The 24805-nt window shown below is 40.1% G+C and overlaps 1 protein-coding gene across 2 annotated transcripts in view; it reads left to right on the top strand.

Annotated features, from left to right (window-relative positions):
- Window positions 1-24805, top strand: part of SUCLG2 (succinate-CoA ligase GDP-forming subunit beta) — a 1759444-nt gene that overhangs the window by 997440 nt on the left and 737199 nt on the right. For both annotated transcript variants that reach the window (XM_044077963.1, XM_044077964.1), the window contains exon 8: window positions 22190-22351. In XM_044077963.1, coding sequence (XP_043933898.1) covers window positions 22190-22351 — 162 coding nt within the window. The remainder of the gene's footprint in view (window positions 1-22189; window positions 22352-24805) is intronic.

Below are 24805 nucleotides of genomic sequence, written 5' to 3'. Positions count from 1 at the left end.
ACCAATAAAAAAGAATAGGCATAGGAAAACTTACATGGCTCGCACACAAAGTCTCAAATGACCTGGGGCTACAATCTGATAATGTGGGAAAATGAAGATGTACAGATAAGAGTGGAAACTGCATTTGATCTTTGATTGGAGAATGCAGACATGCAGTCGACAAGTGAAGAAAGAAGCCGGATGAAGTTATTCAGATGGAGATTGGCCGATTATCTAGTAAGAATGGGGAAAAGTATGGTAAATGAACGGTCAGAGACTGGCTGAAGGTACTACACAAGGTATTAGAGTGTCAATTTTGGCAGTTCTGTTAGCTCCAGGTGCTAACCAGAAAGAAACCCCCAAGATTAAGGTGTGTATGAGTTGGCTGAAAATTTGGTTTTGTTTGCAATACTTGGACCTTTGTGGGGGCTGGGAAAGGAAGTACTTGGTTTCAGGTAGGAATGTATATGAGAGGCCTTAGTTAAGTCAAGTGGGCAAAGTTACATTAAAGTTTTGCATGTTTGGAGGGAATTAGTGCATTTAAGGGATTAGTATTTCTGAGCTCTAGTGGATGGTAGTACAAGATGTACTAGCAACAACAACAAGAAAAGAGCAGTAGGAGCTTTACTACTTTGCTGTCTGAGGTAATATGTCTTGGAATAAATTGGTATACTGCAAGCCTTCTTATGGGGATTGTGGTGACTGTAGCAGAATTCAAGACAGCATTGTCAGCAGGGGATGTGGAGTAAATTGTGGTTACACATTGTTATATGGTATATAATGAGTAACATTTGGTGAGGGGATTTTATTGGTAGTTCTGTCTGTGATGTATATTATTGCCTGGCAAGGGAGGACAAAGAAGGTTTTAAGATGATGATGTGGTCCATTGGCAGAGTTAAGACTTATAGGTAATGGTTTATTTTGGATTGAAAAAGTTAATGTTCAGCTGGGGTGAAGAATGTTCTTGATGTTTTATTGATTACTTAGTTGGTAGAGCTGGTGAAATAGAAATATTTCAAATAGAAATGGTATTGCAGTACTGTAGTATGTTTTTATCCCCCCTCCCCACCTCTGCAGAACCCCTGCCAAATTGCTTTATTACCAGCCTTGTTTGGCTTATTCGTGAAGTGATGGCAGAAGCCAGGCATCCTCAGACTAGGATAGCCCTACAATCTGTGTGTTTCGACCCAGGAAAGTCCCTTTGCCCATCCATTCCAGTTGCAGCAAGGTTCATGTGGTAGGGTGTAGGCCAGTTACAAGTTCTGTGGAGCGGCATACCCTTCCCTCCCATAAGATCCTCACAGATTCTTTGTAACTGACTGGGAAGGGAGAGGGGGTATGAATACATCCACTTGGGCACCTTCTGTTTCTCTAGCTCAGCAGGGAGGTCTCTGCCTCATGTAGTCTGAGTCAGCATGGCTTTTGCAGATGGGTGATACACCCAGCCACTATTAGGTGTCATCAGTACAATCTCCCTTCTCTTAGGATGAATGACCTGGTATCATCTGCTCAAGCTCTTCTTCCCCATCCAGACCCCCGTGCCACTAATCAAACATGGATTGCTTGTCCTGTACTCAAAAAGGGAAATGGCTAATTATTGAAACATTTGTACTGATGGAATTGGTGCCATTACATCATCTGTTGGGGGAAAGAGCATGTTCGATTTAGCTCAGGTATTTGAGGATGAATTCACTGAGTAAATATTGTGAACTATTTGGAATGATCAGACATTTATCTGGTCTTCCCTATAACAAGAATCAGGCTGTGGTTTACATATAGAGTTAAACTGGTGTGTGGTCATCATCTTGAAAAGAAAAAAAGGTTTTGTTGGGGTTTTAAAGTCATGTTTATGATTTGGTGGGTGTGTTTCTGAAGGTGAAGAGTATGCCTGAAGTTAGAGGAAGCCACTATAATTTACAGTTGATGTAGCTTGTGCTTCATAGTAAAGAGGTTGAATTTAAGACATTCAGAAGTAGGTGGTAGGACAACTTGATGATATGATTTTCCTATAAAAAAGGCATTGAGAGGTTTATGAGATATAGGTCACATGTCCTTCCTTAGATCACTTTTGCAGTGTTCCAAAATGTTAGGTTATCTCACAAGATAACCTAGACGTTCGGCCAGGGTACCAAAGCTGAAACCTTCCTTAGAGCCATTCGTCCAACCTATGAATTAAGCCTTGAAGTGTAAGGGTAAACAAGCAGACTTATGAAAAACCTCAGACTGTGTTGCCAGCAGTCGAAATGCAGGTCTCATACACATTGGTTTGTTCTCTCTCTCTTGTTGGTATCTTTAGCTTTCTGTGGTTCATAAAAGCTCCCCTTTGGGGAATCTTCCTTGTTTTTCTTAGTAGCATTGATGTTTGTTATTCTATTACATGTCAGCAAGGAGAGGAAAGTGTGATTGCAATAGGCAGATTGTCCACATAAATCTCCACTCCCAGTGCCTCTTCTGTTTAGTTGCAGAGCACAGTTATAAGAATTGTACAGTTTGCCAGGCTTTCATACCTAAAAGCTTACAGATGCGACTTTCTTCCATCATATATACTTGGAAACATAGCACTTCACCCAAGCTAAGATGGTGGACCCTTCCAACCCTGACATCCAGCCTATCCCAAAGAAGAAACGTGTAGATCAAGGCTTTCTCTTTTTTTAAATAAAAAATATCTTTAGTAAATTATCAGTTATGATATAGACAATCATGCATTTATATAAATGAAAACAAACCATATTGACATAATCTTAGTTGCAAGGATTTTACATCACAAACCATATTGACATAATTTTAGTTGCAAACATTATACATCACTTATAATCTACCAAATAATTGTCAGTTACATAGCTCATTCAAATCCTGCCTTCATTTAAACCCCTATTCCTCCCCTATATGTGTTGTTCACACAATTCCCATTTTTTCACATGTAATTTGCTCCTATCCTTTTCTAAAGATCCCAATTCCAAATGTTTTATCTCTGTTAATATATTCACTACTTTTGGTGCAGTTGATTTAGACTTTGATTTCCATTTTCTAGTAATTGCTTTTTTTGGCAGCCACCACATATCCTTAGCTGCCACACCAGAATCATTTTTAATCCATACTCCTAAGTACTTCATTTTATTATGTCCCCATAAATCTGGATATTGCTGAACCAGTTTGTGTGTGGATACATAACTTACCACTATTGCCTTTGTTTTAGTTTCATTCATTTTGTATTCTGAAAAGATATGAAACTTATAGACTTAGACTTGCTATTGTGCATGCCCTATCAGACTCTGATGTACCTGTTGAAGTCTCAGAACCAGTGGTACACCCAATGCCTTCTTAGATAGCCAGTATTGTGACCCTGCAGGAGGCTGGTATGGCATCTGAGGTTTTAAATGTCTGAAACAACTGATGCTGCTGACACTGGTGAGAAGGGGAAACCCCCTATAGTCATCTCTGAAAGACCCAAAGGAGATTGTGAAAGAAGGTGTACAGCTTTCCACTCTAGCCTTCAGAAATCTGAACTATCAGACTAATACTTGCTGTCTGTTTTGGGGAATTTAAATAAAACTTTGACTCCTATGGAAAGGCCAGACAGTAAGCAACAGGCCATATCTATAGTGGCTCAGGCCTCTCAAGTGGCCAAACATAACATGAAATGCATCTGTGATGCAGAGCATCTCTTACAGGTTCTATTATCAGAAGGCATGCATGGTTACATTCTCAGTCCCTCTCTGAGGACAGTAAAGCCAACCTCCTAGATTTTCATTTGAATAGGGATTCTTTATTTGGACCTGATGCAGTTAGTTTAAAACCTTGCAAGAAGAGGGGAAAACGTTGAAGCATTGCAGACAATTTTTTCTTAGGTTCCCAGGTACTAGAGAAACTACCCTGTGAAGCCCTTGTCCTTTGCTTCCTGGGAGTGCAGGCTCCCCTTATAAGGTTAAGAAAAGGCTTAGGAAATATTCCAAGACAAAACAGACAGGGACACTAAATCTAGGAAGTCTCCCAACAAAGCACAACTCTGCCTGACTACCCTCTGTTTTCTCCCTTCCACCACAGTTCTTCCTTCCTCCTGTCCAGAAAAGTCAAGCCTTCTATGGGAAATTGGCAGCTCATTACCACAGACAAATGGGCTGTCTCCATTATTCAACATGGTTACTGAATGACTTGGAAGGAAGCCCATCAGTTCAAGGGCATCCCTCCTCCACCTCCCACTCAGATAAAGTTGCTGTCTCCTGTCATTCAAGCTTTATTCAAACAAGATGCAATAGAACCTGTGGCACAATACATGGGAAAAATTATTATTTTCCAGACTTTTCCTTCTTCCAAGAAAAGAGGGAGAATTGAGACCTATACTGGATCTGTCCACCCTTAACACTTTCCTCAAAGCTCCCTCTTTCAAGATGCACTAGCCTTTCTGGTGTCCCTAGATCTAAAAGATACCTCCACATTCTGATCCACCTTTCCTTCAGGAAACCTCTGAGGTTTTCAGCTTACTCATCACACTTTCAGTTCTCTGCTTTTGCCTTTTGGATTTTCTACAGCACCCCCCCCCCAGGGTTTTCACAAAGTGTTTGGGTTTAGTCATAGTCTTTTTTTTTCAATAAACATCTTTATTAAATTATCATGTATGACATAGGTATCCTTACATTTATATAAATGAAAAACAAACGACATTGATACCACTTTAGGTGCAAACATTATATACTACAGAAATCATTAAAACAACTGTAGTTGCAAACATTATACATCACTTATAAGCTATCCAGTCATGGTCAGTTAAGTATTCTGTGGCTCATTCAAATCCTGCCTTTTAAACCTTGTTCCTTCTCTGCATATATTGTTCCCACAATTCCCTGTGTGGTTTGCTCCTTCCGTTTTGTAAAGATCCCAATTCCAGTTGTTTTATCTCTGTTATTATATTCACTACTTCTAGTAAAGTTGGTCTAGACTCTAGACTTTGATTTCCATTTTCTAGTAATTGCTTTTTTTGGCAGCCACCATAATGAGACATAGCAGGGCTTTATTATGTCTAGGCAATTCCGAATCATAGCTCAAAAAAAAATAATTTCCCCAGTCAATCCAATCTGCTCATCCAGCATTTCTAACAGAGCAGTCCATGAGGACTCACTAAAGTCTACCAGCTCATTACACTCCAAAAATATGTTCCCAGCCACCTCTTTCTTGCCCATCACACCTCCAAACATTTGCTATCCACCTGAGGAAAAATTCTTTGGAGTCTACATGGGATATAAAAATACTTATGTAAACACTTCCAGACTTTGTTGCATATTTTGGAGATATACATATATTCCCCCATTGTCTCTTTGTGAATTGCATATTCAATCTCTCTTCCCAATCCTTTCTAAGCTCCTCTGATTGATTCTTATAATTATTATGCAATATTTTATATGGTGTACTAATTATTCCTTTTTAAAGGCAGCTTCTGTTCTAGATTCTATTAAAAACTCTACCAGTGCTGGTCTTTCATTTAGGACCCCCCTGTTTCTTTCTCTTTGCCTATACTCTGATATCAATATTTGATAGGGAAGGCAATCTCTAACCTGCAGTCCAAATAAATTATTGGCCTCTTCCTATTCTATTACCTTTCTAGTTATTCACTCCCAATACCTTGGTTCCTTTGCCAGTATTTTCCAATAAATTCTAACCCCCTCTAAGCCTATTATCTGTATCTCTAACCACAGTCATCCCTATCGGCAGAATCTTTTCTCCATTCTTGTACTGATTTGGTTCTTAGAATACTCCCTGCTATTTTATGAGTATAATACTTTGCATGATTTTTGTTGTTCTCCTTAAGAGTCTGCATCCGAAATCCCAGTCTCTCCCTATTTCTTGAGCTTCCCCCTATATCATCATCATTCCTTCCCACTTTGAATTATACTTTTCTGCTTGTGTTATGTATAAGAGCTTAAATGTATTGCTCTAAAATACCCCCTCAAATTGGGTAATCCTAGTCCGCCTTGTTCTGTTAGAAGAATTAGCTTATCTCACTTGAGCCTTGCTGTCTTCCCTTCCCAGATAAAATCCTTCAACTGTTTTTTTAATTGTTATCCACAACTTCTCCTCTGGGGTTTCATCTTAGTTTTTTTGTAGAACTCATGGAATTCAAATATTACCTTACTGGGATGATGTGTTAGTGCAGGCACCCTGTCCACATACCTTTTTAATTCATTCATCTTCACTGTATCCCTATTCCAAAGTCTGGGTTCACTGTCAACTTCACAAAGTCCACACTGGAACTAACCCAAGACCTATTCTTCTTGGGCTGCAGACTAGCCACCTAACTCATGCAGGCTTTCCTTCCTCCAGACCAGGTGCAGTCTCTCTCCAGTTACTTCATATCAATCCTACCCCTTCAGACATGCACTCCAAGAGAAATTCTCAGGACACTTCATGGCTACAGCTATACCCATTGTCCATTTTGTCAGATACAATATGAGAAAGATCCAGTGGTGCCTGAAATTCATCTGGTCTCAGCATTCCCATCCTGTGGGCACAAAAATTCCTCTTCTTCCAAGCTTAAAAAAGAAATCCAGTGATGGATATCACAGGTAAATATCAAACTAGGCCTATTTTTCAAAGCACATACACTGCAACAGAAGTTTCACACACATGCTTCAGATGTTGCATGGGCAGCATGGATGGGTCCCTGAGAGTGTAGTACCATCTGTCTAAAAGAGATGCAGACATTAATGTAGGCCCTGTACATCGTCTGCAACTCCTGGACACCCAGGACCACTCAGAATTTTCACAGTCAACACAACTGTCATGTGGTATGTAAAGAAGAAGTGAGGGATGAGATCCCATCAGCTATGCAGACTAGCTCTTCTGGCATGGGATCTGGCCACAAAATCAAACCTGTCCCTTCAAGCCATTTACATCCCCACATAGGACAATGTCCTGGCAGATTTTCTAAGCAGATCAAGGGAAGACCCACACAAATGGATGCTGAACAGGAACATCTTCCTAGACAGAGTCCCACAAATAGATTTATGCGCCTACATCCACACCAAACTACTTCCCTCTCATGTGCACCAGGACTCCCTGTCCTCAAGCATGGAGAATGCATGCCATGCCTTTTCATATTACTGGAGACTCCCTTTTGGCCAAGGCAGCATTGGTTTCCCCTTCTGTACCACCTAGCCAGGGATCACCGCCACAAGTAACCTCACACAGTGGACTTGCTCACACAACACAGGGGCTCACTTCGTCTTCTTCCCACCCTGTCATCTCTCAACCTGACACTCTAGATGATAGGATTCTGATCCTTTTCAGACACCAACTTCCTGAGGATGTGCTCAAGATTCCAAAGGAAGCAAGTAAACCAAGTACCCAGAATTTTTACATAACTAAATGGAAAAGATTTTCAATTTGGTATCATGCTTATAAACAGGACTGTATACAAACAGGTGCTCCCATTGTTTTTTTCTTATTTGTTTGAGCTTTTAAAAGCTGGTCTGGCATACTCCTTATCAAAGCATGTCCCTCAGCTATTTCTGCTTGCTTACCTTTTGACCCTTGTCTTCTGTCTAGACTGGAAGTAAAACATTTTCTTCAAGGTATACTTTACCTAAAGCCTCACAGGGAAACTATTCCACCTTTCTCGTACCTCAGCTTTGTTTTGGAAAAACTCACTCTTCCTCTTTTGAACCAGCAGCCTGTACTTCTCTCAAATTCTTCACTTTGAAAGCTGTACTGAACTGTACTCGTTAGCCCTTTCTTCAGCTAGACAAGTCTCTGAGCTCCAGGACCTCATGGGTGTCTTTGAGTGACAATCCCTCCTTCATGCCTAAAGTGGTAAATGAACTGCCTCTCCATCAGGCCATCAGTCTGCTTACTTTCTTTCCTGACACACAAAATAAGGGAGAGCAAATCCTACACTCACTGGATGTACATAACAGCTCATATTTTACTTGGACAAGACAAAGTCTATCAGGCAGAACTGACTAGTTGTTAGTTTCCTTCCAAGAAACCAAACTAGGTAGCCCAGTTTCAAAATAATCTATTGCTGACTTGATTCTTAAATCCATCTCCTTTTCTTACAGTCACCTTGACAAATCTTTATCCTCCCCAGCGAAAGAATTCATTAAATTGCACTTACTTGCTCAGAGAGCACCTCAGCTGCTCTTTTGCCCCTTAAACAGTCCCAAAACCACCAAATGTACAATAGTCTTATACCATTTAGAGAACCCTCGCTAGTATAGACCCTTTATAGAGCACCCCATTTCTCTCCCCACTCTGAAAACAGGATTTAACCTAGTATTATGGATGGTCAGTTTCCCTTCATTTCTTTTACCAGTCTGAATGACATGGGAATCCTGAGGAAGTGTAGCAACTGCCTCGTGTACACTAACAACCCTGTACTCCTAAATCATCCAAGTACAATTTGTGAGAGATGCATCTACAGTAAGAATCTGGAATCCTTGCTCTGTTGCACACAGAATAGTAACACTAAATGGGTTGTCAGCTCACATACTACACCACCTACACAAACCATCATGTTGTGAGTAAGCACAAAATTATCATTTTGTGAAATCACTTTACTTCAAGTGTTTAAATTTATTGGCCAACCCACTGTATTCTATAGAACCAGAATACAAAAGTACCTAGCTCATTTCAATCTATCTTGCTATTTTTAAATTAGTGGCTCTCCACTTAGAGAGCTAAAGCTTAAGTTACCCTCTTTTTCATATCTAACTGCTTAATGCACACTGCAGTGCCGAGGATATTAACCCATTTTTTTAATTTTTCCTTTAAACATTTATTGCAAGACCACCAGTAATTGAAGAGGCCACATTCTATCTCTCAGTAGTTATTTTGAGATTAGTGCTTCTGTTTTCTCCTGGTGAGAGAAGGCACACAGAGACATTAATTCCTGGAGACTGCTGATCACCAGAAAGCCTAATAACTGCTTCATAGGTGACAGCTTGGAATTTGTGCGTATATTCTACTCGTGATGAGAGAAGGAGTAGAGTGCATTGATTCCTGACTATTTCTGGTTGGGCAGTAAGTGTCTGTGCTTGACTCACCTGATTGGTCTGGTTGCTATTCAAGGCACCTACTGGGAAAAGGCTACAACAAGTCTACAGACCCTTGCATCATCTGGACAAGACTGTGGACCACCAAACAGGCTATGGCCTTCTTCTCATCTTGGGATTGGTGCTAATGTTTTGCTTCTGGTGAGAGAAGAAGCAAAGAAGCATTGTATCCCAGCAGAGTGAAGCTGTGGTGAGACCAGCACTAGTAGTAGCCATTCACACGACTCCCCTCTTTTCATCATTCTTGACAAGCTAATTATTTGTTCTCAGTATGTACTGCTTGATTTCTTTTTAACTTCAGAATATCTGACTAAACAATTCTCCTTAAAATTTCTGGGTCTACATATTAGTTTACCTTCAAGTGTTTGGCAGTGCCGTGTACAGACACAGACTCCTTGAGTGACATTTTTCTTGTAAAAGCATGATTTAAATTTCACTGATATCTAGTTGCACACAGGACAACTAGTTAGCAGTGACCAGCACTGTCCCCAGAGTTGCAAACCAGATACTCCTGACACTGCTTTATATTGTCACTCCAAGTGTCTAATTAATAAAAAGGGGTCCCTTGGCATAGATATGAACTTTCCCACTATCTCCGTTACCAGCTTGGTGGATATGGACATCCTGAGGTAATGTAGAAATTGCCTCATGTTTACTGACAACCAGTTAATTCTCAAACTGATATGGTATGTGACAGATGTATTTACACAATGTCACTGGAGGAAAAGCTCCCACATAAAAGTATAGTTGTCAGTAGTATACACACACTGCACACATCACACACAATTCAAAGCAGACACATAGACCCACATACACTGAGGCACTTAAATGTAACCTTCCTAAACCTAAAGACCTCCTAGATGAAGTACACATAACAAATACCTTCAGCAGCCCTAAATGCTCTCTTTCAAAACAACACCCACATCAACACATAGAGCCACATCTCATGGCGTCTCTACCTGTAAGCCCATAAGGCAAGCCACTGTGACCTGTATTAAGTATTCACCTTTCAGTTTGTCTCCCAAATCTCATGTGCTTAGTTTTTAATGTATTTATCTCCTGTGCCAAATGGTCATTGTAGTTAGGTTCCTTTGCAGACATGCCCTATCTGTAACACATGTAATCAGTTCATCCATATTCAGGTCATCGGTAGTATAGACTGTAGAACACCTCAGATGAAAAAGATAGATCTGAAAAATACAGTCTAAACAAGTATGGGCCTAGGATAAAGCTGCATGGGACACCCTGATTGTAACCTCGAATTTCACATATCCAGTTGCTGTAGGGTACTTGCCATGTCCTATTTGTAAACCATGCAACTATCCACATTTATCAAGAGTACATCAGTTCCTGGTTGTTCTAATTTATTGATCATTTTTTGTGCATATCCTATCAAATGCTGAAGTTTAAATCTATCTAAATTATATCACAGCACAATGTTTCATTCAAAGCTGTGATTATATTGTTATAGAACATCATGTTACAGGTGCTAATAGATCTATTTTCAACATATGCATGCTGATGTATGGTTTTAAGTCTCCAACCTTTCTATTTCTGACAATTTATGCAATATATAACCTTCCTTATTTTTCTACAACAAGAAAGTCAACTTATGGGCCTCGTATAGCTCTCAACCTCTTAAAACAACAAAATCTGAACAAAGCCAAAAATAATGGGGGGACAAAGCCCCAAAAAGGGGTACAACTTTTAAATATTGCTCTTATAAACTTAGAAAGTTGCTAGAATAAAAGGTCTTGCGTTACCATGCATTTTTTTTGAAGGATATGAAGCCTGAAACTGAAATGCCTGTCATTATTTAGTGAATTCAGTCTTCACTGATTTGCCGCAAAAATCCTGAAAAATCACAAATTTCATGAGAAACAGACCAAAAATATGAGGCAAAAATCTGGACAGTTGAGAGGTACGACTATGACTCTGGGTTTGTCCTACTTCCTTTTCCCTTAAAGACGGGTTTAATAAATGGATGACTCGAATTATAAGGAATCTGTCCGGGTTCCTGTCAGAAGAGCGAACGCTTAAATTAGCGAACGCTCTTATATCGAACTTTAAAACGCAAAACCTGAAAATGTTGAAGACACAGAATATCAGTTTTTTTCCCAGGGAAAAAAATTGATGGGCCATTCTCTGGTCTTTGCTGATGTTCTTCGTGTTTCACTGTTGCAGTCATTACATTTGGGTTATCTGCTGGCAGGTTACCCTCAGTCGGCTTGATTAACAAAGTCTTGTGTCCTGCGTCAGTTGCTGTCCCTTCTTACATGACGTCAGGTCGTCACGGGTATAAAACATGCAGCCGATGCCATTACATCAGTCTTTTTTGCCACACGGTGCCCGAAGCAGAAGCAGTTCGCAAGTGCCGGTCGGCCGACACCTGAAATTTTAATTTTCGAGTTTCAGAACAGAAGTCTTCAACTAAAAGCTAAGTACCCCATTGGGGAAACTTTTTCTTGCTCCTTACCGGTATACCTCCTGTTCTAGATTTTTTCAGAATCTAGTATGACTCCTGATTCTCTGCCTCTGGCTCCTAGTAAGCCAGACAGATACTACAGGGTTCCTGACTCCCACAAATTCCTTTTCAAAAATCCTACCACTGATCCTGAAACCATTTCTCAGGGTCCCAAGGGCATTAAGGCCTCTACTGCTAAAAATCCTACCCCTTCTGATAGAGATTCCAGGGCACTGGATAGATGAGGTAAGAAGGTTTACACGTCTGCAACCTTGGCAGTCAGGGCTTTAAACTGTCAATTTCATATGCTTAAATATCAACAGCATATCATGGGACTACAGATGCATCAGACTATGCTTGGGGGGGGGGGGGCTCATCTTGCAGGAAAGTGCATTCAAGGCAAATGGAGCCCAAATCAAATGCACCTACATATCAATCAGAAAGAGATGCTAGCTATGCAGAATGCACTGACAGCCTTCAAGGACTACCTTCATCCCGGACAACTAATGATAAAGACAGACAACACCACAGTTATGTGGTACATAAACAAGCAGGGGGTACACATTCCTACCCCCTTTGCAGACTAGCCATGGCATTGTGGAACACGGCCTTGACCTACCAAATGCAATTACAAGCTCAATTCCTCCAGGAAAGCTAAGTACTCTGGCAGACTAACTAAGCAGAAATCTTATGGACCCACACGAATGTAAACTGGAACCACAAGTTTTCACCATGTTGACACGCAAATGGGGGAGTTCAGGCATAGATCTTTTTGCCTCACCCCAGAACTATCAGTTGGACAAATTCTGCACAAGAATTCATCTCAAAAAAGTTTGGAAAGTGGATGCTCTATCATTCAGCTGGAAAAACCTATCAGTCTATGCTTTTCCCCCTTTGCCTCTGCTCTCTAAAGTTCTACTAAAAGTCAGACAGGACAAACCAAAAATGATTCTGATTGCTCCAGACTGGCCTCGCCAACACTGGTACCCACTCCTGCGCAATGTGTCACACCTTCCTCTGTGGCACCTGCCTCAGGCACCTTACCTACTGTCTCAGCAGAACTACCAAATTCTGCACACTCAGCTCCAAACTTTGAATCTTGCAGTGAGGCTAATCAACTAATTTCACCCTTGTCATCCCTCAGCAAACCTGTGATGGATGTCATTTTGGAGGCTAGAAGGCCTAGTACTAGAAAATCATATGCTGACAAATGGAAAAGATTCTGTGCATGGAACCAATCACAAGGAATAAGCACAGCAGTACCCAATATTCCTCAGATTCTGCAATATTTAACTGAGATGCATCACAAGGGCCTATCTTTTTCTTCCATAAAAATCCATGCCTCAGCCATTTCAGCTCTTTACAACACAGAACCTCCCCTCTTCTCTCATCCTTTGCTAAAGCAGTATCTCAGAGGGGCCAAAAATTTAAGACCTCCCAGGAGAGTGCCATTTCCTGCATGGGACCTCAATTTTGTTTTGGAAAAACTCACTCTCCCTCCTTTTGAGCCAGCTGCTACTGCGGACCTAAAATTTCTCTCCTGGAAAACAGCTTTCCTTTTAGCAGTCACTTCAGCTAGAAGGATTTCAGAATTACAGGCTCTTATGGCAGTGGAGCCTTTCATTATTTTTCATCCGGACAGGGTGGCTCTCAGGACCAATCCATCTTTCATGCCTAAGGTGGTATCCAGTGTGGCTCTTAATCAGACCATTCATCTGCCAGCTTTCTTTCCCAATCCACAGAACAAGGGTGAGCGGATTCTGCATTCATTGGATGTACACAGACAACTTAAATTCTACTTAAACAGGACAAAATCTCTAAGAAAATCTGAACAACTATTGGTGGCATTTGCTGCAGGGGCAGAGGGCAAGGCTATTTCAAAACAGACCATTTCCAAATTGATAAGCCATTGTATTTGTTTCTGCTGTATGCACCATGGTAAACCTATCTCCAAGGGGATCAGATCTCATTCCACCAGGGCTGCATCTACTTCTGCAGACTTTCTCAGAGGGGTTCCTACCAGAGACATTCTAGAAGCTGCTACCTGGAGATCAGTTCATACGTTCACCAAACATTACCATTTACCTCTCTTCTCTAAATCCAGAGCTGGCTTTGCCACTGCTGTCCTGCAGGGCCTTATAGCTGCTCCTAATGCTGTATAAATCCATCCTCCCAACCATAGCTTTGGGATTCTACCCAAATGTAATGACTGCAACAGTGAAACACGAAGAACATAGTACAGTTGTGTACACTTACCATAAATGTTGATGTTAGAGTGTATTCACTGTTGCAGTCCTGGTTACCCACCCTCCAGCCCCCTGTTTTTCTCTTACTATACCTCCCCTTTCTTTTACTGTGCTTAAAAGCCTTTTTGGTGTATTTGCTTTTGTTTGGAGGTATATTTTTTGTGTTTTAAATTATATATATATATATATATTTATATATATTTTGTTCCCCATTTGGGGGCCACCCAGGGTTGCCAGACGTCCCTATTTGGGCAGGACTGTCCCGAGATCAGCAGCCTGATCCCGAGTCCCGCCCTGCTGGTTTAAATCCTGGCCAGCCTCCGCTTTGTTTGTTTGTTGTTTTTTTTTTTGGTTGTCCCGTATACCTGGCATACGGGCCAGTCAAAAATTGCTAAACACGGAGCTTCTTGTGTTCCGCATTAAACACGAGAAGCTCCGTCTTTAGCGATTTTTGATTGGCCCATATGCCGGTATACGGGCCAATCAAAAATCGCTAAACACGGAGCTACTTGTGTTGAATGCAGAACTGCAATGCATTAAACACGAGAAGCTCCGTGCAGAGCTACTGTTCTTTAATGTGGAACTGTGTTCCGCATTAAAGACCTTTTTTTTTGGTCTTCACTTGCCGTGAGAGACCTTCTTTTTTTTTTTTTTTTTTTTTTGTCCCTACCTGGGGGGCTGGAAATCTGGCAACCCTGACATCTGGGTCAAGAAAAACTGATGTAATGGCGTCAGCTGCATGTTTTATACCCCTGACGACCTGATGTCATGGAAGAAGGGACAGCAACTGACGCAGGACCCAAGACTTTGTTAATCAGGCCGGCTGAGGGCAACCTGCCAGCAGATTACCCAAATGTAATGACTGCAACAGTGAATACACTCGAACATCCACATTTATGGTAAGTGTACACAACTGTACCTTTTCTCCACTGTGGTGCGATCTTGGAGTTGGTATATTTAAGTTGGGGGGGTGGGGGAAGACCCCCCCCACTTTATTTTGCCTGGACATTGGGGTTTTTTTGGGGGGGGGCAGCAAATTTTTTCCCTGGGAAAAAATTTACCCGTCTATCCCTTTGACATTTTAAGGTTTTGCGTTTTTAAGTTCAATAAAAGAGCATTTGCTATTTTTAGCATTCGATCTTCTGATATAGACGCATCTGTCCATATTTATATGACCTAGTAAATAACAGATATTATGGTACTGTAAGTTCATGTTACAGTGTTTTCAGGTCTTTATTAATAATTCCGGCTCCTGCCTTTGCTTTGTTTGGATCCAGTTTGCATAGTTTTTTTTAAATATAATCTAATTTGATTTCAAGATCTGAGGTTAGCTGGATGTCAGTAGGACAGTTTCTACCTTACTTTGTGGAGACAAACAGCTTTGCATAAGAGCTGTAAATATATATATAATTTGTTGTATTTGATAATAAATTTTAGAATCTATACACAGTTTATCAGTTTGTACGTCTTTACACCTACCACTTCTTATGTATCTATAAAATGGTTTCCTTTTACATTCAATATATTTATATACATTTTTTCCAATTCTTTCTTTATCTTGTCTCACACTATATTTAATTTGTCTGTCCAGCTTGTTTATTTCAGTTTTCAAAGTCATAGCTCTACGTCTTTTCCATTTCTTATATTTGTTGTCTCTCGTCTTAATTAAATATCTTGTTCTAATGGAAGTATGTCCTCCTAATGTTAAACATTTGTTTTATTTTTGTGCATTTAAATATTTTCTGTCTCAAAAATTTCCAAATTCCTTCTGCCGTTTTACCACTGAATGCATCACTCCAATTAGTTTGACTTAGTAAATGTTTTGTTTCCGTATAATCTGTTATTAATCTTCTGTGCATTGGTTTAGACTTAATTTTGGTTGAATTATCTAGCAAGAAATTAACCTTTATAACTCTGTGATCACTGCACATCAACTGTGGTAAAATGTGACATGAAGTAACACAAATTTTTTTTTAAGAACACTTTCAATGCCTAGAGTATTCCTTCCTTAACAGGGTGTTTTATAATCTAAAGCAGTTGTTGTTCCTGAATGTATGTTGTAAATAATTTCCTTACTAATATTGTTGAATCAACATTATTCCAATATTTTCTGGTAAATTTAAGTCCCCAGCCACTATTATTCTTGGAATTGCCGTCTTGCCTGCTGTAATGACTGCAACATGAAGAGACAAGTCATTCAGTAACTGTAAAGTGTATTAAATTTGCAGGTCTTTTATAATCCATTGTGCCTGTTATTGATGGGTTTTTGAAATAAAGACATTCAAGAAATCTCATTAAGTTATATTAATCTGGTTTTAATACAAATTGGTATTTCTGTTCTGAATTTATCAGCATGTTTTGATTTTTTATTAGCACTTGCTATTGTTTGTGTAAGATAAACATATTCTACAAAACCACAAATACAATACTAGTAAACCTGAGCAATCCAAGTAAATACACCAAAATATTCAGACTCAGAGGAAAAATGAAGCGACTCAAAAGTAAGAAAAGTATTGAGAATGAAACCAAAATTTTAATTAACAAAAGTAATGCCATTATCACTTTTGTCTCTACAACAGTTTCAAAATAGGACAAGAGACTTCATCAGGCTTTTACCCCCAAACTCCACTTCCCATTTAAATACTTTGTGTTATGTGTTTAAATGCTGTGCATTAAACTGCCTCCTCAGCTTTTTCAAATATGCCCATTATTTAATTCCTTTGAGAGTAAAAATCGAGACACTGTTTGTTCCAAATTAGTGGTAAGGTTTGTTCTGAGGGGATATCCTTAATGTTTCATTGAAGAGATCATTCAAGTTTCAAAATCTGAAGCAAAGGAACCAACAAATAAACAGTGGGATACTGCTATGTGCATTACCTACAGTAGTGACAGTTTTGCTATAAAAAAGTCATTCAAGATGATTGAATTATTTTCAGAGAAAATTAATGTATTTTCAAATGCTTGGGTGATAATCCCAGGTTTGCCAGATTTGTGTTTAGAAGAGATAGAAACTTGAATACAAAGAGACACCTTTACATGGAAACAGGAATATGCAAAAAAGGGGAACTTATAAATGTCAAGCTTGCAGTATGTGTAGATTTGTAAATGAGAGAGTCAGTGTGTGTTGTTATTGTGATTGTTGCTTTTTAAGTTTACATATGTCAGATTTTGTAGTGTACATTGCTGTTTGTTTTTTTGTAATTCATTTCACATAGGTAAAACCACCAGAATGTTAAAATAGAGAGTGTATGAACATAAATATGCTATGCAGCCTAATAATATGAATAAATTCAATGTGCTGACATTAAAAAGTTTGTATACGTTTCATAAAAATTCTATTTTCTCTTGATTGTTATGCTCCTCTGGACATTGGGGGGGGGGGGGAGTAGGGAGGAATGTTATGCTTATTTAGATTATTTGTGCCAGATGAAGTTGAATGCCAGTATGGATAAGGGGTTAAATAACCTGTTTAATTTCATATGTTATTTGAAAAAGCTGAGAAGGCAGAATAACACTTGTCATTTAAAATACATGATACAATGTATTTAATGAGAAGTAGAGTTCTGGGTAACAGTCTGATTAAGTCACTATTTTAAGATATATGTAGACATGAAAGTGCTAACAGTGTTACTTTTGTTTATTAAAGTTTTGGATTTGTTCCCAATACTTTTGAGTGACTTCATTCTTCCTCTGAGTCTAAATATTTTGGTGTATAAAATAAAAATATATCTGGGCTACTTCAGTTTAGCTGTGTCTTCAAACAAGTTTAAATTTATGATCCTGTTTTGGCTCATCTTGGGTCATATTTTTTTCGTACTTTTTTACATTATAAGAGGTGAAGCTGAAAAGGTAAAGTTGAGATTATTTTACTGGAGTTTTCTTGTGGAATGACCATCCTGAACCATAACAAAAGACCTTTGTTAGAGACATTTATGTTCAAAGGGAAAAGACAGTGAACAACTGTCATTTGCATACCTCTCAACCTGCAGACAATGAAAGTAGGTACAAAGGTTTTTGAAAAGTACATCAAGAAAAAAAATCTGGACTTCTAATTAGCATACAATTTTAATACTTAATAGGACATAACATGTCCTACTTAAAGTAGGATTATGAGATACTACTCCGAAACACAAGTTTAAAAATGCAAGTGACAAAAATGTAAGCATATTATGAACAAAGTGTAAATTCTGAAGAATGTAATAAAGGAATCTTCAAAAATCAGGCCCAGAAATAATTTATTTTTCCTTTTGAAAAAGGGAGATGTAAAATCTGGGTAACTGTTCTTTAAAATTATTGGTCCTTCCAGTGTATTGGTCATGTAGTCTTGTTTTCTGTGTACTAAACAGTTTAAAATCACATGTGATGAGTGTCAAGATTGTGAAAATCATGTGAAGTGATAAATCAAGCCTGAAAAATAGGTACATATCTCCAAAAATAGATGCATTATGAAAAGAGGTAAGTCAAGCTGAAAATAAGAAAATTCCTCCAAAATAGATACGTTTGAGAGGTCTAGTCACATAGAAGGGATTAGGAATTTAGAAAGGAGAAAACAAATCAAGTTTAAAGAATTTTTGCAGAAACTGTGAGTAGAATATAATCTTGTCTTGCTACTCTACTTAATGATAATATCCATACAGCATTGTAAGCAGTCATTACTAATGACTATTTTGTTGTACTCTAAAATGGCCTGATGGGGGTGGGCATTCTAAAATACGTTTTCTTTTTTTTGCTTAGACTTGACTGTATCATAAGACACTGTGGGTCTCTAAAAGATGAAATTATATTGTTTTACCTTCTTGTGTAGGGTATTTTCCAGTCACATTGAATGGTAGTACACAGAAATAATGCTTAGTTTCAGCATCACAGGATAGTGCTATTAACTTATTTTTTTCTGGTAACACTCTTGGTGTCTGCTCAACTGTTTGCACCTACAAACTTTTGATCCCCACCAAGAGCATTTCCTAATGGGAAAAAATGTAACTGTGTAGATGCAAGAAACCTACTATTTTCATGCCTTTCATCATTTTGCCATTTGCTTAAAAAACATGTACATAGCTGTAACCAAGGACATTGCTCAAGTCATCGACCCTTCTAAAAATGGGAAATTAGTATCTTAATTCTACTTGTATCATTGCAGTTTTACATCTTCCCCCACCCCAGCAGCCCACGATCACAACATTGTATAAACTTTAACATGCCTTTGATGAGCCTTTTCTGTCTTGTCGCAGTATAAAGCCTGTACATCTTAGCAAAAAAGCACTTGCTTGCTTTAATATATTTAACATGTTGTACAACATTTACTGATAAGACTCACCCATTTCACATTTAAAGTGTTCGTCAATGCACTCTTTACAGAACTACTTGACATGCAGTTTTATCATGAAAGTTATACAAATATTAATAAAAACAAAAACTGTTTTACTAGTTACATCTTCATTCCTTACAGTGAACTTAACACATGCAGTATTATCATGAAAGTTATACAAATATTAATAAAAACAAAAACTGTTTTACTAGTTACATCTTCATTCCTTACAGTGAACTTAACATTAATGACCTAAAGTGGGGTATATGATTTGCATTTCATCCACGTTTAACAAAATCAACAAAATTCCAGTCTATTTCAGCCACCTTTTCTTGCTAGCCCACGTTTCACATGTCTATTCTTAGATCCGATAGTGTTGACCGTTTATAACATCCAATTTATTCTCTAATTGTAGTGTTGTGGGTCTTCTTCTTGGTCATCTCCATCTCCCAACACCATTTTTTTTGTTAAAGTCCTGATTCTTCTGGTCATCTCTTGTTTTGTTTTTTTCTCGCTCTCAAGTGTTTTCCATTGAAACAGTGGAAACTGTTTCACTGGCAAAGTCTCTTTGTGTGTTTTGTTGTCACAAGAATGAGAAGCAGAGCCACCTCCTTGCGGGCTCATTCTGTGTTGGGAATACTTTATTTTCTCCTTAGAGTGTTCAGCATCAAAAATGTATGCGATCCTCCAGGAAAAGAAAATAAGAAGACAACTAAATACAGCAGTTTAAGTCTCACACCTGCCTCTTGACATTCCTTGGTGGCTGGTTTAAAATGTTCTCGTCTCTCTGGTCTACAGTGAACAGTCATTTTCTACAAATACTGAGCTGTCTCCAATTTTTATTATTTTTCATTTTTGCAGCAGTTTTTGTAAGGATCATCTATTTCTGTTAGTATGATTGCATCTTTACTAATGCAGATCGTGGCTGCTTTCTCATGGTGAGTTTTGCAGCATACATATGATGTTCCCTTTCAGTGAACACATCCTACTGTGGAACACCAGTCCAGTTGTTTGTCTCTACTTTCAAAAATTAATACCGTCTGTTCCTTCCAGTTTCTCTGATACATAAGAAAATCACAGTTTCTGACTGTACTATTTTTTTAAAAAGCTCTTCTTTAGAAACTTCATACTGGGCTAGCCTTTTCTTTTTGTAATTTTTGGAGTTTTATTAGTCCAGCTGAATAGCTAATAAAAGCTTCTTCTGTTTTTCCAGTCTTATTATATGAGTTAATGTAGTCATTCAGTGTTTCATTTATGTTAAATACCTCTGAGTGCATTTTGTTTCTTTTTCTTCTAAATTACGCGAAGTCATGTCCTGTACCAAAGGTGAAACTTAAAATCTTTTTTCCAGAATAGGTACAGTATTCTTCCCAACCAGAATTTTCTTTGAGGTTCTCCATGTTTCTTCTTTGCTGGCATCAAGGCATTTCCTGTTTGACATTTACTTTTTTGAAGTAAAAGCCATTACCCAAGGGCTCTGGCTAACTAAGTTTGCAGACGACTACAAGTCAGGAGCAGTAATTGGGTTAACAAATGACTTAGCCATCCTGCTGAAAGGTTTTTCCCAAATAAATAACTGTTGCCAAAATCATGGACTGAAACTAAATTCCAAAAAACACGTTGCTACATCCTTTGGGAAGTCATCTATCCCAGGGATCTACCACTTTAACAGTACGGCCCTAAGAGCTGAATTGGTTGTTCAGAATTTGGGAAATAATGTAGACAGTGAACCTAACTTTTGACCAACATGTGTCCATTGTTGAAAAATAGCCCTTCTGTATTGCATGGCTTATAAACAAAGGGATTGTGTCTGGATCCAGGGATGTCAATGCCCCCACTTACTCAGCCTTCATTAGGCCAGTCATTGAATACAATGCCCCTTTGGCATGTATCTGTCCATACACATGCAACAACTGGAATGCCCACAGAGATACCTTATTAAAAGGATACAAGGCCTAAACAACACTGCCACTGCTAAGAGCTTACCTGTGCCTGGCATACAAGGCATCCTGTAACCAAATACTTATGGGTTTACTGCACATCAAGATAAATGGACACCAGAAATATTAGGACTAGGGATCTAAACCTCTTCTAAAACATCAACGTAATGGTTTGGAGGGACAGATATAGCTTGCAATGGATACTGCTGCTCTGGAACAGACTCCTGGTCGACATAAAACAAAGTTCATCCCTGTCCATATTCAAGTGTAACTTGGATCTCTGGATGGGAAACAGAAAATTTACCCCAAGACTGCCCCTAGGCTACTAATGAACAGAGGTAGCCAATAAAATGCTGTATCCCATGCATGGGTCCTCTCAATATATCAATGGTATGATCCCAATTTTTCTCATTAGGGGTGATATATAATTATCAACCACTGGATGGGTAAGGCCAGTCTCTAACCAAATGGATAGGTTAATTCAAGCACAGGAAGGGAACTTGGCTGGACTTAAAATGTTCTGTATGGGCAGCTAGCCTAGTACTTGCCTATAAACCTGTAAGGCAGTGCAATTACTACCCACTTGCCAAATTGGTAACTTCAGTGGCCCTTTTTATCACTTTGTTTTCACATTGGAAGAACTTAAATCAACTTGTTGAGCAGTGCACAGCCATCCTGGGAGCCTTGTAAAGAAAGTATTTTGAGATTGTATCCAACCTAAATGTAATGTACATTGAAGAGGTTGAAGAGTACAGATATGCCACAAAACAGGAGAAATAACTGAGCCATTGTTCATGTATATGTGTTGGTGTATAAAATCATTTTATGAGGAGGAAAATAAACCCTGTGAAAGGAAATGTATAAAAGGTGTGGTGTTGCTTAGATTAGAGGTGACAAGAGGCTGACTGTTGTAAGTATCCTTAATGTGTTTCCAGTATAGCCTGAAAAATAATGCATAGTGCCTAGTTATTGCTTTTACAGATATTTTCCCCATTGTAAGGCATTGCACTGTCCCATCTTTTTAATGTCACCGTCAGTATATAGATGCATTTTTCTGTGTTTTGGTGCAGTCGATATTATTTTAGTTAGAGATAAATATCTTAAAAGACTATTTGTTGAATTTTATTGCTTATTAATAAAGTAGTCTTTGTGGTATTTTTAGGTTCTAGTAGCTGTTGGTAAGTTAATTATTTTCTTTTTTTTTAATGCAGTGGTTTGCTTTGATGCCAAGATCAACTTTGATGACAATGCAGAATTTAGACAAAAGGAAATATTTGCTATGGATGACACATCAGAAAGTGACCCATTAGAAACTGAAGCAGCCAGACATGACCTCAAGTACATCGGAATGGATGGAAACATTGCTTGCTTTGGTAGGTATTTCACCTTCTGTTTCTTTTGTTGTACAGGTTTCAAGTATGTAACAAAACTGGTATGTTCCCATAATGTTTAAAATGAGAGAGAAGTGGGATGCAATCTGGACTGACTTTGGAGGCCGTTCGGTCCTCGGATTCGGGGGGACCGGCCTTCAAGGCCATGAGGAGCGCACTGGCCAGATCTTCAGTTACATCACCCGGATCGATCATTCCGTCCCCCTCCACACCAGCTAGAGCCTCTGATGTCCCCCTATCAGTAGCCGGCGGAGCCCAAAGGTCTGGGGATACCCCCATGAGCGGTCCCCTACTTTCTGAGGGCCCCTCAGAGTCCGTGCCTGAGGAGCCCCCAAGAAAGAAATTGTGCAAGAGGAAGCACATAGACTCCCAGGACGAGTCCCTCACTTCTGATACCGACCTTGAGGAAGCAGAGGGGTCCCCCAAGTCGTCCTCCGATGACTTCTCTTTCTCTGACATCCTGGAGATTTTGAGGCAGAGAGGCAGCTGGCAGTCCAAGACCCCCCTCTGAGGAGGAGTCGGTATTCCTCAAGGCCTTTTGGGCTCAACCCTCCACCTCCTGGGTGTCTCCACCCTTCGATGAGCTCCTAAATTTGATCTGCCGAATGGTGTGGGAGACTCCCGACTCGGTGGAACCGGTACCCAGAAGTCCCCAGAAGTCCTAATAAATTTCTTTCAACTCCTCCTGGGAAAGAGTTCCTGTTCAAAGGGGTTTCTGTGGATGCCATGGTGGTGGCGGCAGCCACTCAGTAGGAAGTAGCCGAGTCTTCTTCGTCTGTCCATCCTCCTAACAAGGAGTCCAGGAGTAGGGATCAGTACGGGAAGCATACCCTCTCTTCAGCAACCTTCACACTACGGTCGCTGAATTGTCTTTGTCATTTTACTCGGCTCCAGGGAGATCTTCTGAAAGAGTTAGGAGATACTCTAACGGGTAACGTACCTGAGGCGTTAGCACAGACAGTCAACGCCCAGTTGTCTACTCTTGGCTCGATTATCAACTTGTCTATGAGGCTCATATCTTATGCAGCCAAATGGGCAAGTAGGGCAGCTAGTTCAGGTGTATCCCTCAGGAGGCAAGCCTGGATGCGCCTGTGTCATTTCGCGGAGGCCTTCAAGTCGTCCTTCACTGACGCCCCCTTTGATGGGTCCTCACTCTTTGGGACCAAAGTGAAAGACACCCTCACCAGATGCGAGCAAGAAGGAAAGACCCTGTCTGCCGTAGGGGTCCATTTTTCCCTCCCTTCTAGGCCTTACCCCAAGGCTCAAGGCTCAGAAGGGAGGGAAGATGTGGTTCAAAAAGTTGCAGAAGTCTTTCCCTGCCGCTCAGGGTGAGTCCCCCCTCCAGAGGCAGAGGAGGGGGAGGCTATTCTGGAAGACGCCGCCCCAGGGGCAGAGGAGGCCCTCGCAATTCGAGAGACCGTGATTCCTTTCCCGGGTCTTCCTATCATCATTCCTGATGTGTTGCCTGGCTGTGCTATTCCGGAGCCAGTCGGGGGCCGCATTTCATTGCATCCGGAAGCCTGGGCAAGTATCACCCAGGATCGATGGGTGCTTTGAATAGTTACCGGTGGTTATACCATCCCATTGCTTTCAGACCCCCCTCCAGTCAAGAGAATCCCGGACGTTCCACCCAGTCAAAGGGATCACGCAACGCTAGAAATTTCAAAGTTGCTAAGAAAAGGAGTCATCTAGCCTGTCCCCTTAGACCAGATTGGATTAGGGACTTACGCAAGACTCTTTTTGGTGCCGAAAAAAACAGGGGACCTGAGACCCATCTTGGATCTCAGCCGACTAAATCACTATGTTCTAAAGTCCAAGTTCCGAATGGTCACCCTCCAGTCTATTTTTCCATTGCTGGGAAAAGAAGTATGGATGTGCTCCATCGACCTCAAGGATGCTTACTACCATATCAAAATGGACAGGGCATCCAGGAGTCACTTACGCTTCTGGCTGGGAGCCAGTCACTTTCAGTTTCGTGCCCTTCCCTTTGGTCTCACCACAGCCCCCAGGGTGTTCACCAAGTGTCTAGCAGTGGTGACAGCTCACCTGAGATGTCAAGGATTCCAAGTGGTTCCATACCTGGATGACTGGCTCCTCACCGCCCCCACCAGGCATCTTCTTGTTCAGGACAGGGAAACTACCATTGCCCTTTGTCATCAATTACGAATTACCTTGAACTGGGGAAAATCTGCCTTGCTGACCTCACAGCGTGTCACATTTATAGGCGCAGAGCTAGACACCGTTCGTATGCGGGCATTCCTCCCCCAAGAAAGGATAGCAGTGTTGCAGAGTCAGGTTTGTGCATGGTTACCCCTCAAGAAAGTTCAGGCCAGATGGGTTCTACAGCTCTTAGGATCCATGGCAGCCACCATTATGTTAGTGCCTCTAGCCAGATTACACGAGGCTTCTGCAGTGACTCCTCTTTGCCCAATGGTT

The sequence above is a fragment of the Protopterus annectens genome, chromosome 7.part0 (genome assembly GCF_019279795.1).
Source record: "Protopterus annectens isolate FY-2018-M chromosome 7.part0, PAN1.0, whole genome shotgun sequence".
In the NCBI taxonomy this organism is placed as follows: Eukaryota; Metazoa; Chordata; order Ceratodontiformes; family Protopteridae; genus Protopterus; species Protopterus annectens.
Note: the sequence above shows the minus strand (reverse complement) of the source record. Positions and strands in the feature narration are given on the sequence as shown.